Below are 23,996 nucleotides of genomic sequence, written 5' to 3' on the forward strand. Positions count from 1 at the left end.
GCCAAAATATTCTGGCCCTGAACTAGGGCCAAGGGCGGGCCTGGGATTACTCTTTGGCCCGCCCAGCCCATCCCGGCCCGTCCCTGATTTTGGCCCTGATTCTGGCCTTGATTTTGTCCCTGATTTTGGCCTTGATTCTGGCCCTGATTTTGGCCCTGATTCTGGCCCTGATCTTGGCCCTGATTTTGGCCCTGATTTTGGCCCTGATTCTGACCCTGGTCTTGGTCTTGATCTTGGCCTTGATCTAGGCCCATGATTTTGGCCTTGATTTGAGTCTGGACCTTCCACCCATTATGGAGAAGAATTAATTATAATCCACATGGAGTGAATATTTGACACGTGTCAAAATTTAAAAATATGACCATGTTTTGTAAAAAATTAATAAAAATAAATTATATCTTCATTACCAATTTAGTAAGCATCCACCTGATTTTGGCCCGATCTTGACCCTAATTTTGGCTCTAGTCTTAATGTTAATTTGACCCAGATCATATATTAGATTTTTACCCTAATCTTCACATTAACATTGATATAACTATAAGTCTCGACTTTGACCTTCAGTCATTTTGATCATATTAGACTATGAGTAGTTCACTTTTTATAGTATTTTTAAGATAATTTTTATTTTTCGAACTAAGTTATTTTTAGTTGTTAACAAATGCGAGATAATATATTATAAATAATAAAAGCTAGTATATAGAGAATTAAAATCTCACAAATCTACACCCCAACGTCTCATCATAAATATTGACATCTTTCTTTTGCCTCCAATGTGATATTTCATGATTTTTTTTAATTATTTATGACATATAGCTATATTTGTAACTAAAATATAATTTTCTTTAACTATGAAAAAAATATCAATACTAAATTATCGTTGATTTACTTGTTAACAAAGTTTTGAATATGATTTTTTTTGTTGAATAAGGATATCAATGGGAGGGGTTTTCAATTTCCATCACCAAACTAATGGGAGAGGTTTTCAATTTCCATCATTAAAACAATAAGAGAAATTCAGAGATTAATATAGAATTATGGAGTATAAATTTATTTATGTTTAAAGCAACACTATCAACTTATTGACTATTTTATAATTTTGTATGAGTTTGAATCATCTTATATTTCTATGAATTTTATTTTTAGTTTACTTATGATACTTTTATTTTTATTATTATTATTTTATGAATTTACATTTGATATTTTAGGTCCAAGGATATGACCAATTAAGGTTAAGGCCAAGATAAGGTCAATCAGGGCCAGGGACAAGCTAATCAGGGTCAGGGACAATTAGGGCCAGGGACAGGGCCACTTAGGGCTAGGGATAAGGCCAATCATGGCTAATCAAGGTTATGGCCAACCAGGGCCAATCAGGGTCAATCGGGGTCAATTAGGGCCAATCAGGGCCAACCCATCCCGACCCGACCCAATTAGGGCCAATTAGGGCGGGAATGGACTTGGCTTGGTCCTGAACTAGGGTTAGGGCGGGAATGGGCTCGATTGGAACATATAGGGGCTGGGCTTGGGATTGCGGCCTAGTTGCAGCCCTAACCGATAGACACGCTTAAGTGGCACCCTTGTGTCCCCCCGCTAGGCAATATTTGGACTTTTGAGTTCGAGCTATGCAAGCATTAGCCCCGTGAACTACCAATGTAAGTACTAGCTCTATCAGCGTAGCACCACTGAAGGCCTAGTATAATTCATAGAAGCCAGTAGTGACCCCATGCTCATGCTGAAGAGTCACAATTGCCCAATGTGAGAAACAAATGAGCAAATGAGATTCAAACCTGAGATATAGAGACTACCAAATTGCCTAAGAGTGAGTTTGTCTAGAAGTGGAGTTGTTTAAGCAACATATACAAGTTTTAAATAAGAAGTTTATGTTTTTGGTTAAGATAACGTAGAAGAGATAAACAGCCAAAGGGAACATTTCTCAGACCGGGGGGAAATTAAAAAGGAAGGGAAGAACATTTCTATCCCTTTCATTTTATTAATGGAAATATTTCTTCCACTAAATAATTGGATTGGAATCATTGATGTCTACGCTTGTTATTAAATTTTTATTTTCTTGATGACCAGACGTATACTCTGCCTAATTATAATCCAATCGTGAAGAAATTGTTTTCATCCCTGATTCGATAAAAATAGAAAAAATATTTTAAAAAATTAGATTACACCCTACTGTTTGGCATGTAACCAATTCTTAACTTCTCCATCTTTGTAGGAAGATCCCTGGGCCTCTATTAATTTTTTTTCTCAATAAATTTATTTTTATTAAAAAGAAAATATAAAATTACTAGGAATATTTGAATTCAGATGCTGGTTGCAAGTCTCATCCCTATGGACAAAGTGAATTTGAATGAGCCTAATTATTGTTAAGATTTAGTTAAAGATTAAGTGTTTGAGTAAGATGGAACTATACTACCAAATCTCTTACCTAAACCAGTTGATTGTTTTTGGCCAGTCCATGTAATAGCTAACTTAATGCAGATATAGCAAATATAGTGCAAAATATGTGGATAAAAATATTTTCGGACCCGGTAATTCAACGATGGATTATTAATATAGCTCTAAAGGCTACTTTTTTCTAGAATTCAAGCCAATGGCTTGCAAACTAATGGTTGTTAAGTGTTTTTAATTAATATAAGTTTTTTTTTCATAAAAAAAAAAACCTTGTAGGTTATTTTTAGTAAAAGTAAGTTAAGAATATAGAATTACACGTTGTTTTACAATTTTATAGTAAAGTTTAGGATAAGATTAGGGCTAAGGGCCAAGCTTAGGAACAATAACACTTTTCACATATAGAGATGATGATAATGATGCAGATATTACATATATCATCAGCAAGAGTTGAATTCATGACTTATTCACTAGGAGGTGTTAGTCTTACTAATTGAACAACTAAAACTTAATTACCACTTTATTTTCAATATTTTTTTGAAATTACTAATCCAATTTTTTTTCATTTTTCTTCTCCGGCGACATCCCGGGCTTTTTTAATTAGCCGGGTCCCCGAGTGGATTCGCTTCCCCCTTAAATTTACATAAAATTACTGATGTCTCCTACCATTTTGTTCTATTAGTCAAATTATAATGTGGTATATATATATATATATATATATATACATATATATATATATATATATATATATATTCTGAAATTTATTAATATTTATTTATCTCATTGGGATCCAAATGACAAGAATAAGGTTTTTTTGTTTTTTTGGGGGTGCAGAGCTATAGAATAGGGTGCAACCATAATTAATTATCTCATATATTTAGTAATTTTTTTTATGACATTTTTATTATTTTAATTATAATTTAATTTCTTAATGAGAGTTCCAGTGTGGCGTGGATATAAGGTTAAAAGCAAGGGCGGTGCAGGAGCACTTTAATATCATGAGCTCAGCTGGTGGACCTTTGTTCGTGGACTCCGTGGACTGTTCCACTTCCACCACTGATCTCTCTAAGCCTAATAAATCCGAATCCACACATTTAAATCTTTTCAATTCGTGTGCGTTTACTGTCACCTTCACCTTCAGTGAACAATACCAGTTCACGTGTCGTCCTTATTGACTTGAAAGTTTCTGCTTTCCGCGTTTCTTCCACAAACAAATTTTAAGGCCAATCATTTGAAAATCTGGTTCTTAAATCGGCCGAGTTATGCCAATTCAAGTTCCAAATTGAATAAAAATTTGTACTGTTCTAGTTTTCAATTCTCAGGTTTCTAAACTAGACAACAATTTTGTCCGATTCGAATCGGCGAATTCACGGATGCAATACTGTAAGTTTGAATCATTTGAGCGGTTATTCATGAAAATCAAGAAATTATAACCCAAGAAAAGGACAGAAATGCTCTGTCATCCACAGGACCACCACCTTCTGGCGAAGAAAAATAGATTTCACATTTCAGATAATCTTCGGAAGTGTAACCCAAATCATAGATAGCACCGACATCCCTGTTAACAGCTCTCGCAATTCAAGAGATTCCACAAACGTGGCCACACTGGGTAGAGTAGGCAAACTAAACCAAGAAAACAAAGCAAGGTAGATGAACGCTTGTTACACTTTTCCGTCTTTGCTATCCTCTGTGTATGTGTGTGTTTGAGATAGGAAGAAAGAGAGAATTGGGTAATGGAGATGGTAGGGGAAGAAGGTAAAGCAGGAAAGCTTGTGGGTTTGGCGTGTCCTTGCTTCTACTCTTCTTGATTCCCACTATACTATTTGTTAATGACCTTCAGATGAAGCTTTTTTGCCTTCCTTGTTTGGTTCTTCGACTTAAGCGGCTACGCAACACTAAAGCATCATCTCATCAATGACTAACCCACCTACTCCTCTTCTCTTTCCTGTTTTCGTCTTCCCTGTAATGGCTTTCACATAATCGTATTTAATATGAGAACTAACAACTAAACCTCAAATACAGAGAAGCACTCAAGAAATCAATAAAGAAAAATTGTATTCGCCATGAATGGTAGTAGAAGTAGTAGTTGCAGAAATGGCTGGGTTGTGTCTCTTGTGCTTCTCTTTCCGGCAGTTTTGTCGACGCTTGCGGCTACTGTCTCCTATGATCACCGTGCGCTGGTGATCGGTGGTAACCGGAGGGTCTTAATCTCTGGTTCTATACATTATCCTCGCAGCACACCTGAGGTAGACACTAAATTAAGCTCAACCATGTCTTCTTTCATGGGTTTTCTTCTTGCTGTTCTCTGTGTAAACAAAATGTTTCCCCGCAGATGTGGCCGGACCTCATTCAGAAATCCAAGGATGGAGGTTTGGATGTTATTGAGACTTACGTGTTCTGGGATTTGCACGAACCTGTTCAGAATCAGGTTGCCTCTCTGCTCTTCTATTCTCTTCTTCCATTCGCAGCCAGGTGCTTTTACTGTGTTCTTCTATCTAATGTTGTCTGCTTGGTTGCTCTTCTTCAGTACGACTTCGAAGGGAGAAAGGATCTGGTCAAGTTCGTGAAGACAGTTGCTGAAGCTGGTCTTTATGTTCATCTGCGCATTGGCCCTTACGTCTGCGCAGAATGGAATTATGGGTAATTCTATGACTCTGTTTATTAATTACTAGTGCGTTTCTTCTAAATCAATCAAGGGTTCGTGTTTTTGATTTTGTTCGTTTATAATTGTTGCAGAGGCTTTCCTCTTTGGTTGCATTTCATTCCTGGAATCAAGTTCAGAACTGACAATGAGCCATTCAAAGTTGTCAATGACCCCTTTCCCTGTATTCCCTTGTGAACCATTTTCACTTCTAAATTATGACATTCTTATATGCTTTTCTATCTCCTTTCACAGACCCAGATGCAGAGGTTCACGGCCAAAATTGTGGATATGATGAAACAGGAGAAACTGTATGCATCCCAAGGCGGACCCATCATCTTGTCGCAGGTTGATGCATATTTTCTTACTTTAGCTGGTTCTGTGACCCTTACCTGTTGTGGTCTCTCTCTGCTGGAAATCTTACTGCATTTGGAGTGAATTCTTTCCTTTAAAGGTCATTGAAGTAGTTTTCTGTTTTATATTAGATTGAAAATGAGTATGGAAACATCCAGAGCGGCTATGGTTCTGCTGCCAAACCCTATGTCAGTTGGGCAGCAGCCATGGCTACGTCTTTAAATACAGGGGTTCCCTGGGTGATGTGCCAGCAGGCGGATGCTCCAGATTCAGTAGTGAGTTGTATTTCCCTCCCTCATCTAAATTTATTTTTCAGAATAAGTATCTGAATTTACAAAGCAGGAATATAGTTCTTGCTAGTTCTGTTTTCAGTCTCCATCTAAATTAACAAATCTGGCGTATAATTAATGTTATATCCTTTATGTAACTACTTGCAAGCCCCTAATACTTACTCATTGATGTTAACAATCCTGTATAATCTGACAGATCAACACATGCAATGGGTTTTACTGTGATTCATTTACTCCAAACTCTGACAAGAAACCTAAGATGTGGACTGAAAATTGGAGTGGTTGGTAAGTTGCTTGCTTAGGTCAATTCTTAAATCAAATTTAGTTTCTTTTTTACATTTTTCAGATCTTTGCTGGAATTTCACAAGTTCCACATGTGACCTCTTTAAATATGTGGGACACTAGGTTTCTTTCCTTTGGTGGTGCTGTGCCATACAGACCAGTGGAGGACCTTGCATTTGCTGTGGCACGCTTTTTCCAACGTGGTGGAACTTTCCAAAATTACTACATGGTATTGCCTTTGTATTGGGTATTTTATGTTACCCTAGCATTTGTACTGAAGGTTTTTGATGCATAATTATTTTGGAAATTGCATTTTTTGTTTCTCTTGAACAGTACCATGGTGGGACCAACTTTGGTCGATCTACTGGTGGACCTTTTATTGCCACTAGCTATGATTATGATGCTCCAATTGATGAATATGGTAAAGTCTAACATCCCTATTTGATAATTCACATGTGATATGTTTCGCTGTACAACAAAATGGAAATGGTTTTCATGCCTTTCATGCTATGGTTTTAAAGCACTGCCAGTATTTTCCTGTGTTGCCAAATGATCTTTAGATAAAGTATCCTTTTTAGTTGTAGAACTTTTCATTTTTACAAGAGTGTTGCAGGTGTTGTTAGACAACCGAAGTGGGGCCACCTTAAAGATTTGCACAAGGCCATCAAACTTTGTGAAGGAGCACTGGTAGCCACTGATCCGACATTCACTTCTCTTGGTCCAAACTTGGAGGTATGGAAATTCCATAGCTCACTTATTTATATTGATGAGTGATAATGCTTAGTTGTCCTCCTTGATAGGTTATTTGAATATACCATATCGTATTTCCCAATTGAGAAGGGGGTATGAGATGAAGATAGAAAGGGTAGTCCTAGAGATTGCAGTGTGTGTGCTTGTGCATACATGATGCATCAGCATATATCCATGCGTATATAAATGAAGTTCTCACAGGATTTCCATTACATGCTTATTACTTTGTCATCAAATGTCGAATACCACATTCTTCTCTTTTTCCTAATATCTTTAAAGATCCATTTGAGTAGTCAGTATTTGATGGTCAAGGGCTGATGGTGAATGATCTATAGAACATGTGTGAGGAAGTTGGTGGGATCTGCTTTTTCATGAAGTTCCCCCATTCACATCATGAAAGGTTAATCTGCTGCTTATACTTGTTTTATTCGATTGACCTACTGGTGTATATGATGGAACAAAGAGTCACCGAAGGCCTATTATGTACCTGGCCCTTGTTTTCCTGTTGGAGGCCCCCCGCGGGGCCCTTTCTCTTCCTATTCAAAATGCATCCCCTATGAGCGGGGCGGGCCGGTTGCTGGAGGGGGCAATATATGGGGGGGGGGGGGGGCCCCCCTTGTCCCCCTCATTTTTTTTTTTTTTTTTTTTTGGTGGTTTTTTTTAAAATTTGGGTTTTTTTTAAAATTTTGGGGGGGGGGGGGGGGTGAATTTTGAGAGGGATGATACCTGATTGGGAAAAAAAAAGAGAAAATAGAAATAAAAGAGGAAATCCATGAGAGAATAAATAGAATGAATGGAGAAATATAGGGTTCTGGATCGGTTGTTTTAAGTAAATCATTTTCTTCCTTAAAACTAGGGCTTGAATGATAACCATTAGATAGAGATTATGAAGCATTTGTACCCATCATCTTTATCTTATTTTGATTTGATTGGAGGACCAGGCATTACAGAAATATGGGGAAAAAAGCTTCTTTCAAATTCAAAAATGTTACATTGCATATGAGTAGCTTTTTATCTTTTGTTACTTTGTATATATAACATGAATATGTTTCTCTTTCAGGCTCATGTTTATAAAACAGGGTCTGGGTCATGTGCTGCTTTTCTTGCCAATGTGGGTACACAATCTGGTGCAACTGTGAATTTCAATGGTAATTCATACCATTTGCCTGCATGGTCTGTGAGCATCCTTCCTGACTGCAAGAATGTCGTACTCAATACTGCACAGGTTTGTACCAGGAGCAAATTTATAAACATATAGTACTCTTTCTGATTTCTCCTCACCTCTTCCAAGCATTAAGCAATATAGGTTGTACTATCTTTAGTTAGAAGATATGCAAGGTTTGCAGGCAGATGCATAATCTGTTCAGATTTTTTTAGTATACATATGCATGGAGGCTTTGCTTAGGAACAATAATGACTGGCACCAATGCTACATTCCTAACAGGGTTAGTTTTGTTAGAAACTAGTGTTTGAAATCTTTTGTGCTCCTTTTCTGTCTATGTTAATCTTATATTCTATTTGGCATGAGTATGGGTCTTGCCTGTGAAGTGCCTGACTTCGATTCAAGCTAAAACTCAAGCCTCTTGTGCATTTCCCCCACTGTCACCATCATCATATCGGAACTGAACATCTCAGGGTTGTCCTCATTGTCCATATCAGCTTGAGAATTGAACCACTGGTGTCTTTGTGAAAGCACATGGCCCTCGCAAGATGACATACACTTGTCCACATCAGTAACCATCTGAGTAGCTGCTATGGAGTCAGGCTTACCCCCACGCTGATCCATAATAGGTCACCACAGTCATCTGACTCTATTTGGAAGTTTTTGGCGAGCTGGAGTGGATAATTATTACCCTCTGAGGCTTGGTGCATCTTCAGTCCATGTTATAATGCACACCCACCCAATTCCCCCAGTTGTTTTGTGATCAGTTCTGCCTCTTGCAGTGGATCGATCCACGAGAATGTGTTCTAGTTAAGGTCAAACTTGGAAGCTGAACCAAGTCTAGAATATAACTATTTATCTTTTTTCAAGTTGGGCATAATCACATAACACAGCCACCTGTCAGGTGCATTAGAAATTTAGAATATTAGGATCATTTATATAAAGTTACTAGTATCTGAAGTGTTGGGGACAAGATGAAAAACAATGTAGTGGACCAACCAGTATTATGTAGTACCCAGTAGGTTAAATTACACTTCTATGTGTCACCTTACCGATGTAGTTCTAGATTAGTAGAAGCCAATGCTTAAGATCCAGGATGAAACAGTAGGTTAAATTACACTTCTATGTGTCACCTTAACGATGTAGTTCTAGATTAGTACAAGCCAATGCTTAAGATCCAAGATGAAACAGTAGGTTAAATTACACTTCTATGTGTCACCTTAATGATGTAGTTCTAGATTAGTACAAGCCAATGCTTAAGATCCAGGATGAACTGATAAGTTTGATTAGGTCAAGAAATTTCGGGTCAAAACTGGGTGATGTAGTGCCAGATTGATAGGAAATCAACTAAGAGCCAATATCCAGGATAGAATATGGGATGAATTGGTAAGCCTGGGTAGATGCAAACCCCATTTAGTTGGGAAAAGGCATGATGTTTGTTACTTTTGGTAAGCTTGGGTAGATCAAAATAAAGTTAGTTTAAAAGGACTTATGGTTTGCTGGTAATGGTTATATCAAGTAATTACAGCAGTCTATTGACGGAAGTTTAGGGTTTCGTGGAAGGTTAAATATTGTTGGAATTGAAGATTTGGTAATTTATGATTAGGGATTTGTGAAACTGAAGAACAATGGAACCTATGTTCAAGAAGTGGAGTTAAGACAGGGGATTTGGATTGAATTTCCAGCTAGGGGAGGGGAAAATTCTTGACAAATTTTTATTGGTAAGGTGTTGATGGTTGTATTTGGCTTGGTGAAATTTTAAGGTTTCCTGAGATGAATCTGAGATGGGGTTTCATAGGTTTTAAATGGATGATTGCAACTGCAAAGTATCCTAGTCCAAGGTTGCAGGTGAGGATTCAATCCATTTTTAATAAAAGGACTCCTAACCACTCAAAGAGACTCAAAATAGAAGAAGGACTTGAACTAAAGCTTGGACTTCCAACTAGGATTCACCGTCAAATCTTAATTAAGATCACTGCTCCAATACTAGACTTAAATAAAATAGTTGTTAAAAATTAAATATTCCTAAATACTTGTCTCAGTGTACTATCATTACCCCTACTTTATGGACTTATAAATTAGGCCAATTCACAAAAGGTCGATAGAACCCAACTATTGGCCAAAACAAAGTCTTTTGAGGACCAGTTGACCCAATTAGACACTATGACTGCATCACTAGGGATGGCCATGGATGACCTTTAAGGTGCCCATAGAATGTTCTGACCTTTAGGAACCCACAATGGTAACCAATGCCATGAATTGGGAGTTAACCTATAAATAAAATTAATCCCAATCAATATTATTAGCCCACCTCCCTGCTCATGATGATTGTGAAGGCAGTTATCCATGTAACAGTGAAAGGCAATGTTTCTGAAAATCACAAGACAAATCTGAGTCATCCATTTTCACATGTTTGTCATTCTAATCTGTCTGTTCCTGCTTAGAAGAAGGAGAGTACACAGTAATGTCTAGAGAACTGGTACAAATTCATGACACACATGGATGTTTTGCCAATACAGAAGGGTAATTTTGGATGAATTAGACATGTGACTAATCTAGGAACATCCTCTCTATCCAATGGTCAATCTGGCCATATCCTCTGTCCACATTGCAGAATAGATACTCCATGACATTTTGAAAATGGCAGACCTTTGTGACAACAAGAATTCACTATTATTTTTAACAATCGTTCCTTCCCAAACATTGGCATTACTCTCTCCCCTTCCTACCAACTTTAGTTCTTGGTTTTGATCCCTTGAACATTCTTGTTGTGCAACTTCAGAAGATGTCATGAAATGAATGCTGTATGTCCAAGAATCCTTATCACTCAAAGCATGCAACCAGTTTGGTATCTGTTGGTTTCAGTTTGCAATTAGCTTAACTGTCTTTATTCTTATCCTTGATCTTTTTCACTTCCAAAATTTATACATTATTAGCTTCGTTTGTTTACATTTCAAACATGGCAAATTTTACAATGAAATCAGGATTTTCAGTTTGTGATTAGCTTGTCTGTGTTTATTCTTATTCTTGACCTTCTTCATTTTCTTCTAAAATTTATGTATCATTAGCTTCATCTGTTTACATTTCGAACATGCCAAGCTTTACAATAGAATCAGGATAATACTTCTGTAAACCAAATCAATTTTATCAGTGAGATAAAATTAATAGTTCTAAACTATTTATTCTTCAAACATTTTCTGGATAAGTAATTTGGCATGAATCCAAGTTAACAACTTAGTCCACATTTTTTAGCTACATTAGTAACTGTAACTAGTAAAACTTTTGGTAAATATTTTCCAATTTATAACCAGGGGACAAAAAGGAAAAACTGAACATGCCCTTTAATTTTTCACTGTATGGGACATGCGTTCTTTGATATCTTATGGTGTTACCTCTTTGGGTTCAACTCATTCTATTGAGCAGTTGCTGCCCCTTCCAAAGGACTTAAGTGGCACATGCACCTTCGAAAGTTAAAAGTTGATATAGAGAAAAAAAAAAAAAAAAAAAAAAAAGAAAAAAAAAAGAAGAAGAAGAAGAAGAAGAAGAAGAAGAAATTTCATAATATTTCATAAGAATTAAGTACTAAAAGTGAGAGTTATATTTGCCTCCTACCCCCTCTCCCCCCCCCCCCCAAAAAAAAAAAAAAAAAAAAAAAAAAGAAAAAAGAAACTGAAACTGGTAAGTTATTTTAAAATTGGATGGGTGGTTTTATGTAACAGGTCAATTCCCAGGTTGTGAGTTCAAGGTTCAGTCGTCTTCCCTCAAGCGATACTATTGATTCTTCTAACACGTTTGAGTCTGGATGGAGTTGGATTAATGAACCTGTTGGTATCTCAAGTTCGAAGGCAGTCACAAATTCTGGATTATTGGAGCAAATTAATACCACAGCTGATTCTAGTGATTACTTGTGGTATTCATTAAGGTAGACAATATTCTTCTTTTCTGCTCTCTAAGAAATCACCTGATTCTTATCTAACATTTCCTTCTGTGGTTGTGTTTTCTTTCCCAGTGTTGAAATCCAAGGAAATGAACCATTCCTTCAAAATGGAACTCAATCTGTTCTTCATGTGGAATCACTTGGTCATGCTCTTCATGCCTTCATTAATGGAAAACTTGCAGGTGATGTCAATAATGATGTGAAGATATGGTTTGTGTCCCATTCATATAATACATATTTGGGGATTTCAACTGTACATTTTCCAACAAGGAACATGTATTTGAAAAACTTCCTGTTGTCTTTAGAAATCTTTTTTGATCATGGACAAGGTGGTTAAGGATTCACAGGATTTTGTTTTTCTTATGAATTCTATTTGCCACGTTTTAGGAGGTTTGTGAATGCTAGTAGAATCTTGCCAGACAACAGGTCTCTTCCAAATGAATATGAGGAACACCATGAATCAATTCTGCAAAACTCTTATCATGTTATTCCATGTTATATCTATTAGGAGAACATATTTTTTGTTCTTCCAGTAATCTTTATATATTAGGATATATCTAGGGCACAAGTCCATCCAAGGATTTAATTATCGATATTGGGTGTTATTGGGGTGATCAAGAGATGCATCATATTACATTTGGAGAGAAACTAGATAAGCTAAGGTTACAGATGGAAAATGGCCAATAGAAACATGGAATCAAATTGACAGAACTGGCCTATTCCTAGCCATTTTCTTTATAATCCATCTAAATTGGACCAATTCATAGGCCAATTCTCAATTCTGTATTGATTGTATTTTCACCTTAAATTAGCTTAGGTTCTCAATTCCTGATTGGATACAGGATGAATTGTATTGGGATCCTCTTTGATCAGTTCTGTTCCTGATTCAGAGTCTAAAACCTTTATGAAGAGCACAATACATGTACTTAGAACAATAAAACAACTTCTGTTCTTTTTTAAAGCCAGAATCCCTCCTTAGATGGTTTAGGTTCAACAAAATATTGCTGATGTAGGCTAAATGCAGCAAAAGCCCTTTGATATGGTTCATAAAAATCTCCGACAAACCAAGGATTATAAATATTTTACAAGGATAATTCCTTTCTCATGTGAAAAGAAATTTCTTGCAACCTCGGCCTGTTTTGATTTTTTCCTTCAGAAAATTCAACCATCACAGTTTTGTGGCTGTTAAACACCCATTACTCCTTTCTCTTAGGCACCTAAGTTTTCTCCTGGTTCATGCTTTTTTTTTTTTTGGGGGGGGGGGGGGGAGGGGAAGAAAACAATTCTTGCCAAGTGACTTAAAAAGAGATAAAAGGTAGAAGTTTTCAAACATAATTGACTATCTAAGAAGTCTTTTTAAACATAGTTGACTATCTAACTATTTTTCCATATTGTTCTGGATGAATTGTGCTTGAGCAATTTTTGGTTTTAGGCATTTGGTGTTAACGCAAATTATTATGTTTTTGCCTAATTTAATAGGGAGTGGGACAGGCAACAGTGGCAATGCAAAGGTCACTTTAGAGACGCCAATTACACTTGTGCAGGGGAAGAACACCATTGACCTCCTGAGCTTGACAGTTGGACTGCAGGTCTAGGTTTTCCCCTTGTCAGTGAACTTGATGATTCTCCATCTTGCATGTTTCTCAAGAGCTATTTCTGTTTGTGTTTATTTGTCATCTCTACAATTAGCAAATCTTCCATCCATGAGATGAATAAGTTCTATCATTCATAAATTCCATAGAAAAGCTATAAATCCGTATTAAGTTTTGTATATTTGTTTCAGAATTATGGAGCATTCTATGACTTGCAAGGTGCTGGGGTTACTGGTCCAGTCAATCTGAAAGCCTCCAAAGGTGGTGCTAGTACTGATCTATCCTCAAGCCAATGGGCATATCAGGTCTAACTCTTTTACAGTCTTCTGTCATCTGCATGCCTATCATGTGTACATGTCTAATTTGAATTTGAATAGCCTACTAAGCTTCTGCTCGCACATCAGATGTTTTATTGACCTCCTATGCATCTGAAGTAGAAATACCTCCACTAAAGTTTCTTATAATTCTTAAGATTGTCATGTTTAAGAAATAAATTTCCTATTCTTAAATCCTAAACAAGCAAATAATATTAGGCAAAATTAAGGGCGCTTGTGACTGTTTCTTTTGCGGTATATATATATATACTCATAAATAAATCCTAAAAATAAATAAATATTTATTTATTTTTGAAGCACTATAAGGAAACTACTACTCTCTGCTCTCTAATATTCAGTTTTCACAGATTGGACTAAAGGGTGAAGAATTAGGTTTTTCTGCGGGAACTTCTTCACAGTGGATTTCACAGTCTAGTTTACCAAAAAACCAGCCGTTGATATGGTACAAGGTATGTCACAGTTTACAGCTCCATTTCCTCTCCTTTGCTATTTGTATCTTTTCTTGATGGAAGTGATCACTTAGTATTTTTTATGAACTTATTATTTCTTCTCGGAATGCAAAATGGCACCCAATTGTGCAGCACATGCTGTGCCTGCACCCACGCATAGGGCTGTATGGAATGACTGCCTCACCCCGGTCATTTCTGGCTTTCCGGGGGGACGCAACTGTCATTTGGTAAGCCCATATCTGGGGTCAGGAGCAGCATATTGTTACAGGCCACCCAAATAGTGGGCATGGGCCTAGCATGGAAGGCCCATGCCTAACTCTCAATGCTCACAGGCTTAGACAACAAGGCCCACGGGCTTAGCTGGCAAGGCCCACTAGGTCTAGCCCATGAAGATGCATATTGGACTAAGGTTGGCCCATGTAGAAGGACCTACGATTGTGGGGAAGACTAGATAGTTTCTGGAAATATATAGGTCTGTTGTAAATATTTAGAATCTAGTATCCTAGTTTAGAAATATCCAGGACCTTTGGAAGAATATTTTCTACCTAGAATATTCTGCATCATTGGATGGAGGACAGTTGTGTAACTTTAACCATTCATTGTACATTGAGGTGCCTATAAATAGGATTGTCTCGTTTTGATGAGGCGCCAAGCAAGTGAGTCCCTTGACTTTAAGTGAGTTCCACAGTTAATTAGAAAACCATTCTTTTAATCTCTCTTGCAGTCTTCCTATCTTCTCTTCCCAACTTTCTTAGAAGCATTATAGGCCGACTTAGTACTAGTGAAGTGCTAAGTGCTGGCATAGTTGGTGTAGTAGAAGACCAAAAGCCGTGTCAATATGCTGCACAGTTGGGTGGCTTTCCAACAATTCCTTTACCTAAAGGGGTGGGTGAGGGGCGATAAGAAAGGAAGAATCAGCTACCGTCAGCCAATAGGCAACAATATTGAGAGGAATAGCCTGAAGCAACTACAGGAATATAGTGGCGACTGTGGATAATACATGTGAAATTCTATATATTAATCATATATGGCATGATTCTAATTTCAGACCAGCTTTGATGCCCCTGATGGCAATGGCCCAATTGCACTTGACTTCACGGGAATGGGGAAGGGTGAGGCTTGGGTGAATGGGCAGAGCATTGGACGCTATTGGCCAACTAATCTCTCCCCCCAGGGTGGTTGTACCAAGTCTTGTGACTACAGAGGGCCTTACAGCTCAAGTAAATGCCTCAAGAACTGCGGTGCTGCATCTCAGAAACTGTAAGTTGTATCACACCTCTGCCATACTAAAATTTATCGTGTATTAACTAATCTTGTTTATGTCTCAGGTATCACGTGCCACGTTCCTGGGTCCAACCAAGTGGCAATACTCTGGTGATGTTTGAGGAGATGGGTGGGGATCCTACACAGTTATCATTTCAGACAAGACAGACCGAGAGCTTGTGCTCGCACATTTCAGAGTCACATCCATCCCCTGTTGATAGATGGAGCTTAGCTCAAACATCAGACAAGAAATCAGGGCCTATGCTTCAGCTTGAGTGCCCATTTCCTAATCAGGTTATTTCTTCAATCAGGTTTGCGAGTTTTGGGACTCCTTCAGGGACTTGCGGTCGTTTTAGACATGGTCGGTGCACCAGCGCCAAGGTTCTTGGCATTGTCCAGGAGGTATGAAGTGTTGCTTTGATCTAACTGCTGTGCTGTTAGCTCTTCTTTAATCTTGTCACAATCCCATTGGTGTTTTATGCTTATGGTGTAAATTTTGTCAGGCCTGCGTTGGATCAAAAAGTTGCAGCCTTGGAGTATCAATAGACACATTTGGTGATCCATGTGTAGGAGTAACAAAGAGCCTTGCAGTTGAAGCCGTTTGTTCATGAAGCATTGTTCTGGGTTTGGTTTGTAATCAAAGCATAGGTCCCAGAAACTGTAGAATACAATAAATTCCTTCACTGCAAATGAATGTGGAGGAACTCTATACAAGAAAGGAAAAATGGTAATGGAATCTTCTTTGCTTTCAAGGAGAGAGCCCCAAAGTATGACTGTCAAAGGGCCTTGTTTGCCGCATTTTCTGGTAATAGGTCATTCGTAAATTGTTTTAAGATTTACAATATTATGACATGCTTATCTCAAATCTATGAGGCATCCTCTTAGCATGTCTAGACATGGAGCTGAAGCTTCTTGCTGGGTTGCATGACTGCTTAGCCTGAAAGTGTTTGACCCCAGTTGATGGTCAAATAGCAAAGCAGGGTATAGATCTATTTGCTTCCAGGAGCGCAAGTTGATCATGCAATCCAGCAATTGGCTCGAAGTGCTTAATCCTTTCTTCTTCTCATTTAAAAGAAAATGAGATTATAACGGGTACCAAGCTGTTGTATGTTTTTTGGTTTTTGATCATCCCAATTGCTTACGATTCTGGGCATGACTCATGGCGGCTGGAAATTCATTAAAAAAAAAAAAAAAAAAAAAATGGATCTCTCATCCTGGAAATCTGCTTTATCCATTCCGTAGACTTAAAAGTAGACAATGACCATGAAATTAATATAACAAATATTTGGGAAACACATGAAAACATATCTTTGGGCAAATTTTGGCAGCCCTTATTCACATATCAATCACAGAAACGTCTATGTAATTGAAATGTAATTGAAGACTATAAGCTATTAATGCTTATAATTTACTGTAAGAAATAAGAAACCAAATTCTGGGAAAAAGAACAGTTCCCTTCTCCATCAATACTGAACTACCTGCTTAAGGACAGTGTTTGCTGAAGAAAGTTCGTTGAACCTGCAAAGTTTGCAAACTGGTGAAAGGAGGGAGAGAGTGCGGTACTTGTCTTCTCCTCCCATCATTGGCATGGGGACCCCAATCTTGACAGGGGAAACATAGTCTTGCCTGTAAGTCTGACCCAGTACTCCCTCAACTCGCTCAGACAAGCTCTTGAACCTGAACTGGGTTTCTAAGTGGGCGAAGGCATCGTTTGGTGGCAACTGATAGTTATGAACACGGTTCTCCTCTGCTCCAATGGGTGTGACCTTCACATCCATCTCTACCAACCCAGCAACTGTGACCCTGACACTGTTGGTTTCATCAGTCCTTTCGATGATGACTTCCCTGTCAGCGTCACTACTCCGCCATTCGGCTACTTCATCAGCCGGTAACTGAACTGTTTCTCCATCCCAGTGAACGACAAGCGCATCAACGCTGTCATCCCAACGAGAAACTCGCTTAGCAGCAAGTACAAGTGTGTGGGAATCAAACATGACGGCGAGGGCTTGGACCCAGGTGAAGTCTCTTGTCCTCCCAGTGGGTCGGGAACCGATGAAGTGGGCATTGATCTGAAGATCATTATCTGAAACAAGAGCGAAATTGCCACCGGTGGCACCATGGAAATAGAACATCACACCGTCTCCTCCAACAAACCTGGGGTCATAACAGATGGATCCATATCCATTGCATTTGGCTTTCCTATCTGTCAACAAGTAAATCCTTTTTTAAGTATCTGAAAAAGACCAGTAGCAGTAGTAGTTGAAGAATAAGAAAGGAGGGAAATGATAGAACTTACACTTGCAAGTGGTCTCACACTTGTTACAGTTGATGTAGCATCCCTTCGCCTTCTTGTTCTTCTTGGGCTTCCTGGTAGGGCACTCAGAGGGGCATTGCAGGGTCTTTTGATAGCACTTTCCAGATCCCTGGCAAAGAGCTCTTTCTTGTCCATTCTTTCCCTTGGACAGTTCCTTGTAATTTGTGGCCTTGTCTTTCTTGTCATCTTTGGTGCTGTTGCTTTTGCCATTGCTGCTACCTTTGCTATCGGCAAAGGCAATCTCCATGGAGATAAACAGAAGAAGGAAACAGACTGTTAGAAACGACTCTTTCCTGCCCATCTTTGCCTTGGATAAAAGATGGAAAGGTCAGGGTGGTGAAGGTAGAAGAGCTGAAAGGGGTCTTTTATAGGCCCATTCCACGTTCATTCCTTCTCCTACAAACAAAAGGCTTCTCATAAATCTGCATGGTGTCTTCTGTATTCTTTCAACTTCCTTCTAGTTTGGGTTGAGTAGTTGACTAATTTGGAGTAAACTTTCTTCTATATGCCTAAATGCTAAAATGTATAGGTGGATTGGGTAGGTTTAAGACTTAAAACTGATAAAATAATTGCTTTGGTGGGTGGTTTCAGACTTTGATAATGAAATCCAATGCTAGTGATCTAGGTAAAGATACTCTTCCTTGATTGTTAGCTAGCTCTCCATATATCCTATTATATGATTTGGGTAATTAAAGACGCCCTCTTAGTTTATTTTCTCCCCTTGAATACTGTAACCAGGTTTAAGACCCTAAGTAATGGCTATAAAAGTATACGTACGATGATCTGGGTAAAGTACTTTCTCGTTTGCTAGCTACCCATGAATGCTTTAATACGAAAAAGGGTTTTTGTTAACCTGATTTGAAGAAGATGATCTGCGTAGAGTAGTTGATTTCTTTTGTTTTGACCACCTTCAACTTGCCGAGTAGTGCGGCATAGAAAGATAGCATCAAAGGGTGTCTATCTCTGGCTATCCAGGGCTTCAGATGAATTTTAAATGAACAGTGAAATGAGGTTGACCTGCACTTGAAGTAACCACAGACCATTTGCTTAGTTACGACTTACGAGGAGTTGATGAAGCACATGGGACATCGGTTGGAGCTTGCGAGCCCTACAATCATGGGTTAATTTTGAAGACTCGTTAAGACTAACCCTCACCCTCGCCCATACTTGTAAACCCTATTCACCATGCTTTCAGGCCTTTCTTCGAAAGCTAGATTTTCCAGGGTTGGTAGAGTGGTAAGATCCATACTTCTCAATTGGAGAGGTTATGGGTTCGACCTTGCGAAAGACAAAGCTCTCTCTGAGAATGTAATCGAGGTGCGCGCAAGCTGGCCAGGATGAACATCAAAAAAAAAAAAAAAAAAAAAAAAAAAAAAAAAGAAAAAAAAAAAAAGAAAAGAAAAAGAACTAGAATTTTCAACTGTGGGCCCAATAGGAATGTATTTTTAAAATAAATTTATTAAAAGCCCATTTCCATAAACGGATAATTTCTTAGCACTTAAAGAACTGATCTCCTTGGATATTACCAAATGCAATACTAATGAGCCTTTTATTCTCTAAAATCCATTCTCAACATCTAAAGTTTCAAGTTATACTAATTTGGGAAGTGAAATAAGGTTTACACCACAATCATGCTGTCCTAGCTTACAAAATACAAAGCTTTGATTGAACTGAAAGATCTTAACCTTGGAGGTAACTTATAATAGTCAATAGAGGAGTAATTAAACTTTTTAGTTCCACCATGCAAACGGAGGTGGACCACAAGCTGATACATATATAGAGCCCCTCTTCCAAAGAACATGCAAACCCATTGTAAAAAAAGGTTTTGCACTAGTTGAGTTTTATCATTGTAGATATCTTATGCTTATTACCTCATATCAAGATGGATTCTATAAGCATGAAACATATATATGGTGATTATCTTATGTGTACTAGTATAGGATGTTAGCTTACTTAATTATATAATATGCTAAGTTGTACAATTATACTTAGGATGTATAATGCTAGTTTTCTGATTCTTAATTATGTTGCTTAGAATGCATATTCTAGATTATTTTAGTTAATTATTTAATGCTCATACATTTATAAACCTGATTAAACCATAATGATCAATAACGATATGTATGCAATTAAATAAATATGTAACTAGATGATTATGAGACTTGGTGCAATGTATGGGGTTATGTATCACATCTCCCCCGCTAGTTTTAGTCTTGCCTAACAACCCGTGGGTGCAATCCATAGTTACAAGATCTATGGTTTAGCCATTAGTAATAATTAATGCACACAATACCAAATCAAGAGCAAAGAACAATCCAATAATTGAAGAAAATAATTATAATCTAGAGAAAGAATAAAAGAAATATGTCCAAAAGGGGTATTTTAGCGGAAGTAGAGAGAATATCAAAGTCTAATGATTGTTTTGGTCTTTCTCGAGGCTGGCGCTTTTCTCTTCTAATTTCTCGACAAAAAGAGTCATGAAACCCTCCTTCATCGATCTAGCTAAATGGCGAATCACCTGAATCCTCTTGTTGTCAATAGGTGCTATAAGCGCACTCTATGTACCCACAGAAGGCTTCGTGTTGTGCAACACCACTTCCCATTGACGTCTTTAGAGTCTTTTCATGGGGGGGGGGGGGGATTCTCCCAGACATATGGAACTTCTCCCGCGTTAGTATAGTCATATGAAGAAAATAGAAATAATCTACAAAGGATGAGTTCTTACGAACTTAGTAAGGCAACAATCTCACATACATATCAACATCTTAAACATGATAAATATAATAAAGAAAAGATGATATGTATAAGTATGGATGCATCTAGCAGCTAACCATGTAAGTATCTAACATGGCAGACATGCTTTAAGATATAACACCATCCCTCTTCTAGGTAGGTCTCGTCACTTTGACTGGCTACTTCTGTTGGGATCTCGGGCAAGGGGTACGGTTCTCGTCAATCAACCATGGTTGGATTTAGGTCTAGACTCTCTCACCACAACCATTGGCATGAGTACTGGTGTATGTTAGGGATTTTAATCCAATGCAAGGTCCTACGATCACATATTATGGGTGGTCTAGATACTTCCCCTATGACACCAACCAACTCGGTTAATTATCATTCTCCACCTAGGAATGAGAATTCTCACGGATTGATTACCTCTGTTGGACTCCATTCCCTAACCCTATGATCATTCACATATTGTTAGGTTGGATGCTCTCATGTCCCCTCACGACTCTCAAGCTGCTTAGTGGATGCCCATGAGCCTAACCCTAACATATGCAACCCTACCATTGCATGATCAACAGTGGACCACTGAGTCTCCTCATGGACTAGGTACCACTGTAGGATGAAACAAAGTCAAGTCACCGTCATCACGAGTCATTCGACTTCAATAACCTTGCCAAAAGGGTAGTAACATGTAAGGGTATCTAACCATGCACTCTAGACCTCCTAGGTATGTAGTCCAACAACCATGATTGTGCTAGGGGCATCAGAGAACAGTGTCCAATACCATAGTCCCTAATATCCTAATCTAGGAATACCCAGCAAGGATAACCCTCAATCATAGTTGCACTAACACATCATTCCATATCAAATAATGATTCAGGTACATCTAATCATCATCCATGTACAACATCTTATTATCAAGTAATCAATTTAAACTATTGAAACAGCAGGTCATAAGACTTCTTGCACATTCAAAGTAATAAACAATGTGTCATATTATACGTTAAATCATATATATATATGTAATTGTAACCTTACTTGTCTACGCAAAAAAACTATTGAGAAAAGTATTAAACCTCACAAGTAAACCACCCCCGTAGACCTCAAAGATCACCTAGATTAGGGTTAAGAAGTTTCATTAAAGTCTCAGATCAAAACTGAGCAAAAATCAAACTGACATGGCCATTGTGACCCATCCGGTTGCTCAGGGCAGTTGGTTGGGCCAATCGACTACCCCCTTCTCGGGCAGAATCTCAAGTCCGAAATTCAGAATTTGATCACTCATCCAAGATCTGATTTTGGGATGATTCAAATCCGAATTTCATCTTAGAACTCTAGAAAGATCAACACGTTCTAGATTACAGAGGAGGAAGATTTAAAATCCACTACATCTCATTCGACAAAATCAACTGTTGATCCGGATATAGAAATCCATCTTTGGGTGTAATCTAGTTGCGATCATTGATGGAAAGGATTCTAAACACTCCAACTCACCATTTACAGAATCTTAGAAGAAGGAACAACACTCTAATAACAAAGAAAATCAAGTAAGGAGAGACTGTGTTTAACTAACCTCTAAAAGATTTGAAAGTCCAAGTGAGATCCAAGTCTTCTGTGTGATTCGAGAGTTCTTCACCACCAACCACGTTTACTTTGTCTCCCAACTGTCTACAACAACCTCCACGAATAAAATAATACAAAATTAGGTAGTGAATGACTATTTATAAAGGGCCGAGGACAAAATAGGGTTTAAAACCTGCAAATAGACTGATGCTTGGGGAGGTTGGCTGGGTCAATCAACCGCCTTAAGCAACCGCCCCAAGTACTTTTTAGTACTCCGGTGCTTTGCTCATCCGGTTGATCCCCAACACCATTCTAACTTAAACCAACATGTGGGGGGGGGGGGGTCCTTACCTTGATCTTGGACATCTTCAAACTCGACTTGTCTCAAGCTAGAGATCCACCTTCCAAGTCCATTGGGGTTTCCATTGAATCTCCTTCGGATTCCCAGTATGCTAGGTTTTTCATCAATAGCCAGATCCATTGGCTTATGGATCATGGGCTTCAATCCGGAAAGCCCACAACTTCTTTTGGTTGGAACTTCGGGTACTTAGGACCTGCAATACAGATCTCGGGTTAGAATTACATGAGTTATTACATTATGTGATAACCATTTTTCAAAAACTTGTGAAATGTTGGTCATCTCAATTTAGCAAGACAAAACATTGTCCAAGACGAGATTCAGTCAACTTCTTGAAGCTCACTGAGATTTCGTCGAAATATCAGAAATTTGGTGAAGTTTTGAGAATTTCAAGGTGCCGTATAACATTATTTGTAATTTTTAATTTTTGAATTATAATTGAGATTTGACTATTTAGTATTTGTTCTTGTATTTTAATGAAAATTCCAATGTTTTTCTTGTATGTCCATGTTTAGATTTGTGAAACTACATGGTCCAATTTTGTCCACATACAGCTAAGTATGTGTAAATAAAAAAGATTAAATTGTGTTAGGTTTTAGTAAAACATAACACTGCAATTGTACTTATAGAGTTATTGGCCTCAAATTAGACAATATACAAAAAATTAGACTCAAAAACCACCTAAAACTCATTGAAACACTCAACTAATATTTCCTTGAGATTTAGGCGAAATCTCTCGACAACCAGGCTTTCCTGACCTCATCGACACACTGAAACAAGATGAGATCCTTTTTTCTTCTTCTTCTTCTTTTCAATGATAAAAAAACAACTTCATTCATTCAAATCACATACAAATTTCGTTAAGTAATATATATAGTCTTCCTATTACCACTAAAAAGAAAAGAAAAGAAAGAAAAAAAGAAGTAATATATCCCTCCAGCTAGTATCCCTAGAGCTATACATCGCTTGATTTGCCAGATTGGTAACTTCTAAAAGGAAGTCATCCCCAAAGGTCCAAAACATGCTTCTTAAGTCAGTTCTAAAATGTGGATAAGGTTATGTTATCAACCATAGAGTCTAAAGGCCAAGCTAGCTTTAGAGCAGCTTCTAGGTAGAGGACCAAGAACTGCTTGCTCATTGAACTAGATTTCCTTGATCTGGGTCTGAAAAACAAGTACATGATCTATCCCTTTCGAATACCCAACAGAACATTCTGCAAAAAGCTATTAGAGTCAACTATCCCTCAAAGAATAGTCCAAAAATCCACCTTGTCTGGTTCAGCTGTGGATTATGAACCCCTTGTGCAATCTTGCGTTGGCATTTCTATCCAAGCTTGGAAGTAAAGCTGCTTGATTTGAAAAGCTTTGGACAAATGTGATGGATCATACTATTTAGATTATTAGTATATTTATATATATATTCTTCCATTTAGGTAACCAGTATATGTAGAATCCTTCTATTCAAATAATTACCATTTGCTATCTTCCTTTATAAATAACTAGCATTTCTGCTATATAATTGATTAATTTATTAGTGTATTCTTTTTACCCTAATTGAGAACGTTTTTATTTTTTTTTTGGTT

General features: G+C 37.8%; 2 protein-coding genes across 2 annotated transcripts; one reads left to right on the forward strand and one right to left on the reverse strand.

Annotated features, from left to right (window-relative positions):
- The first annotated feature begins 3,916 nt into the window (after window positions 1-3,916).
- On the forward strand, window positions 3,917-17,190 carry BGAL8 (beta-galactosidase 8). The gene is made up of 19 exons (XM_089150190.1): window positions 3,917-4,643; window positions 4,730-4,825; window positions 4,925-5,037; window positions 5,134-5,200; window positions 5,294-5,386; window positions 5,524-5,667; window positions 5,879-5,967; window positions 6,088-6,193; window positions 6,298-6,385; window positions 6,578-6,696; window positions 7,775-7,939; window positions 11,596-11,798; window positions 11,886-11,995; window positions 13,293-13,402; window positions 13,597-13,710; window positions 14,088-14,189; window positions 15,238-15,449; window positions 15,518-15,854; window positions 15,956-17,190. The coding sequence occupies exons 1-19, from the start codon at window positions 4,461-4,463 to the stop codon at window positions 16,061-16,063; spliced, it is 2,559 nt and encodes an 852-aa protein (XP_089006316.1). The 5' UTR covers window positions 3,917-4,460; the 3' UTR covers window positions 16,064-17,190.
- LOC149021983 (uncharacterized) lies at window positions 16,916-18,123 on the reverse strand. The gene is made up of 2 exons (XM_089147513.1): window positions 17,749-18,123; window positions 16,916-17,655 (listed from the first exon to the last, which is right to left on the reverse strand). The coding sequence occupies exons 1-2, from the start codon at window positions 18,065-18,067 to the stop codon at window positions 16,916-16,918; spliced, it is 1,059 nt and encodes a 352-aa protein (XP_089003639.1). The 5' UTR covers window positions 18,068-18,123.
- Window positions 18,124-23,996: the final 5,873 nt, after the last annotated feature.

Source organism: Hakea prostrata, chromosome 3 (assembly GCF_041222555.1).
Source record: "Hakea prostrata isolate BN-2017 chromosome 3, UWA_Hpros_2, whole genome shotgun sequence".
Lineage (NCBI taxonomy): Eukaryota > Viridiplantae > Streptophyta > Magnoliopsida > Proteales > Proteaceae > Hakea > Hakea prostrata.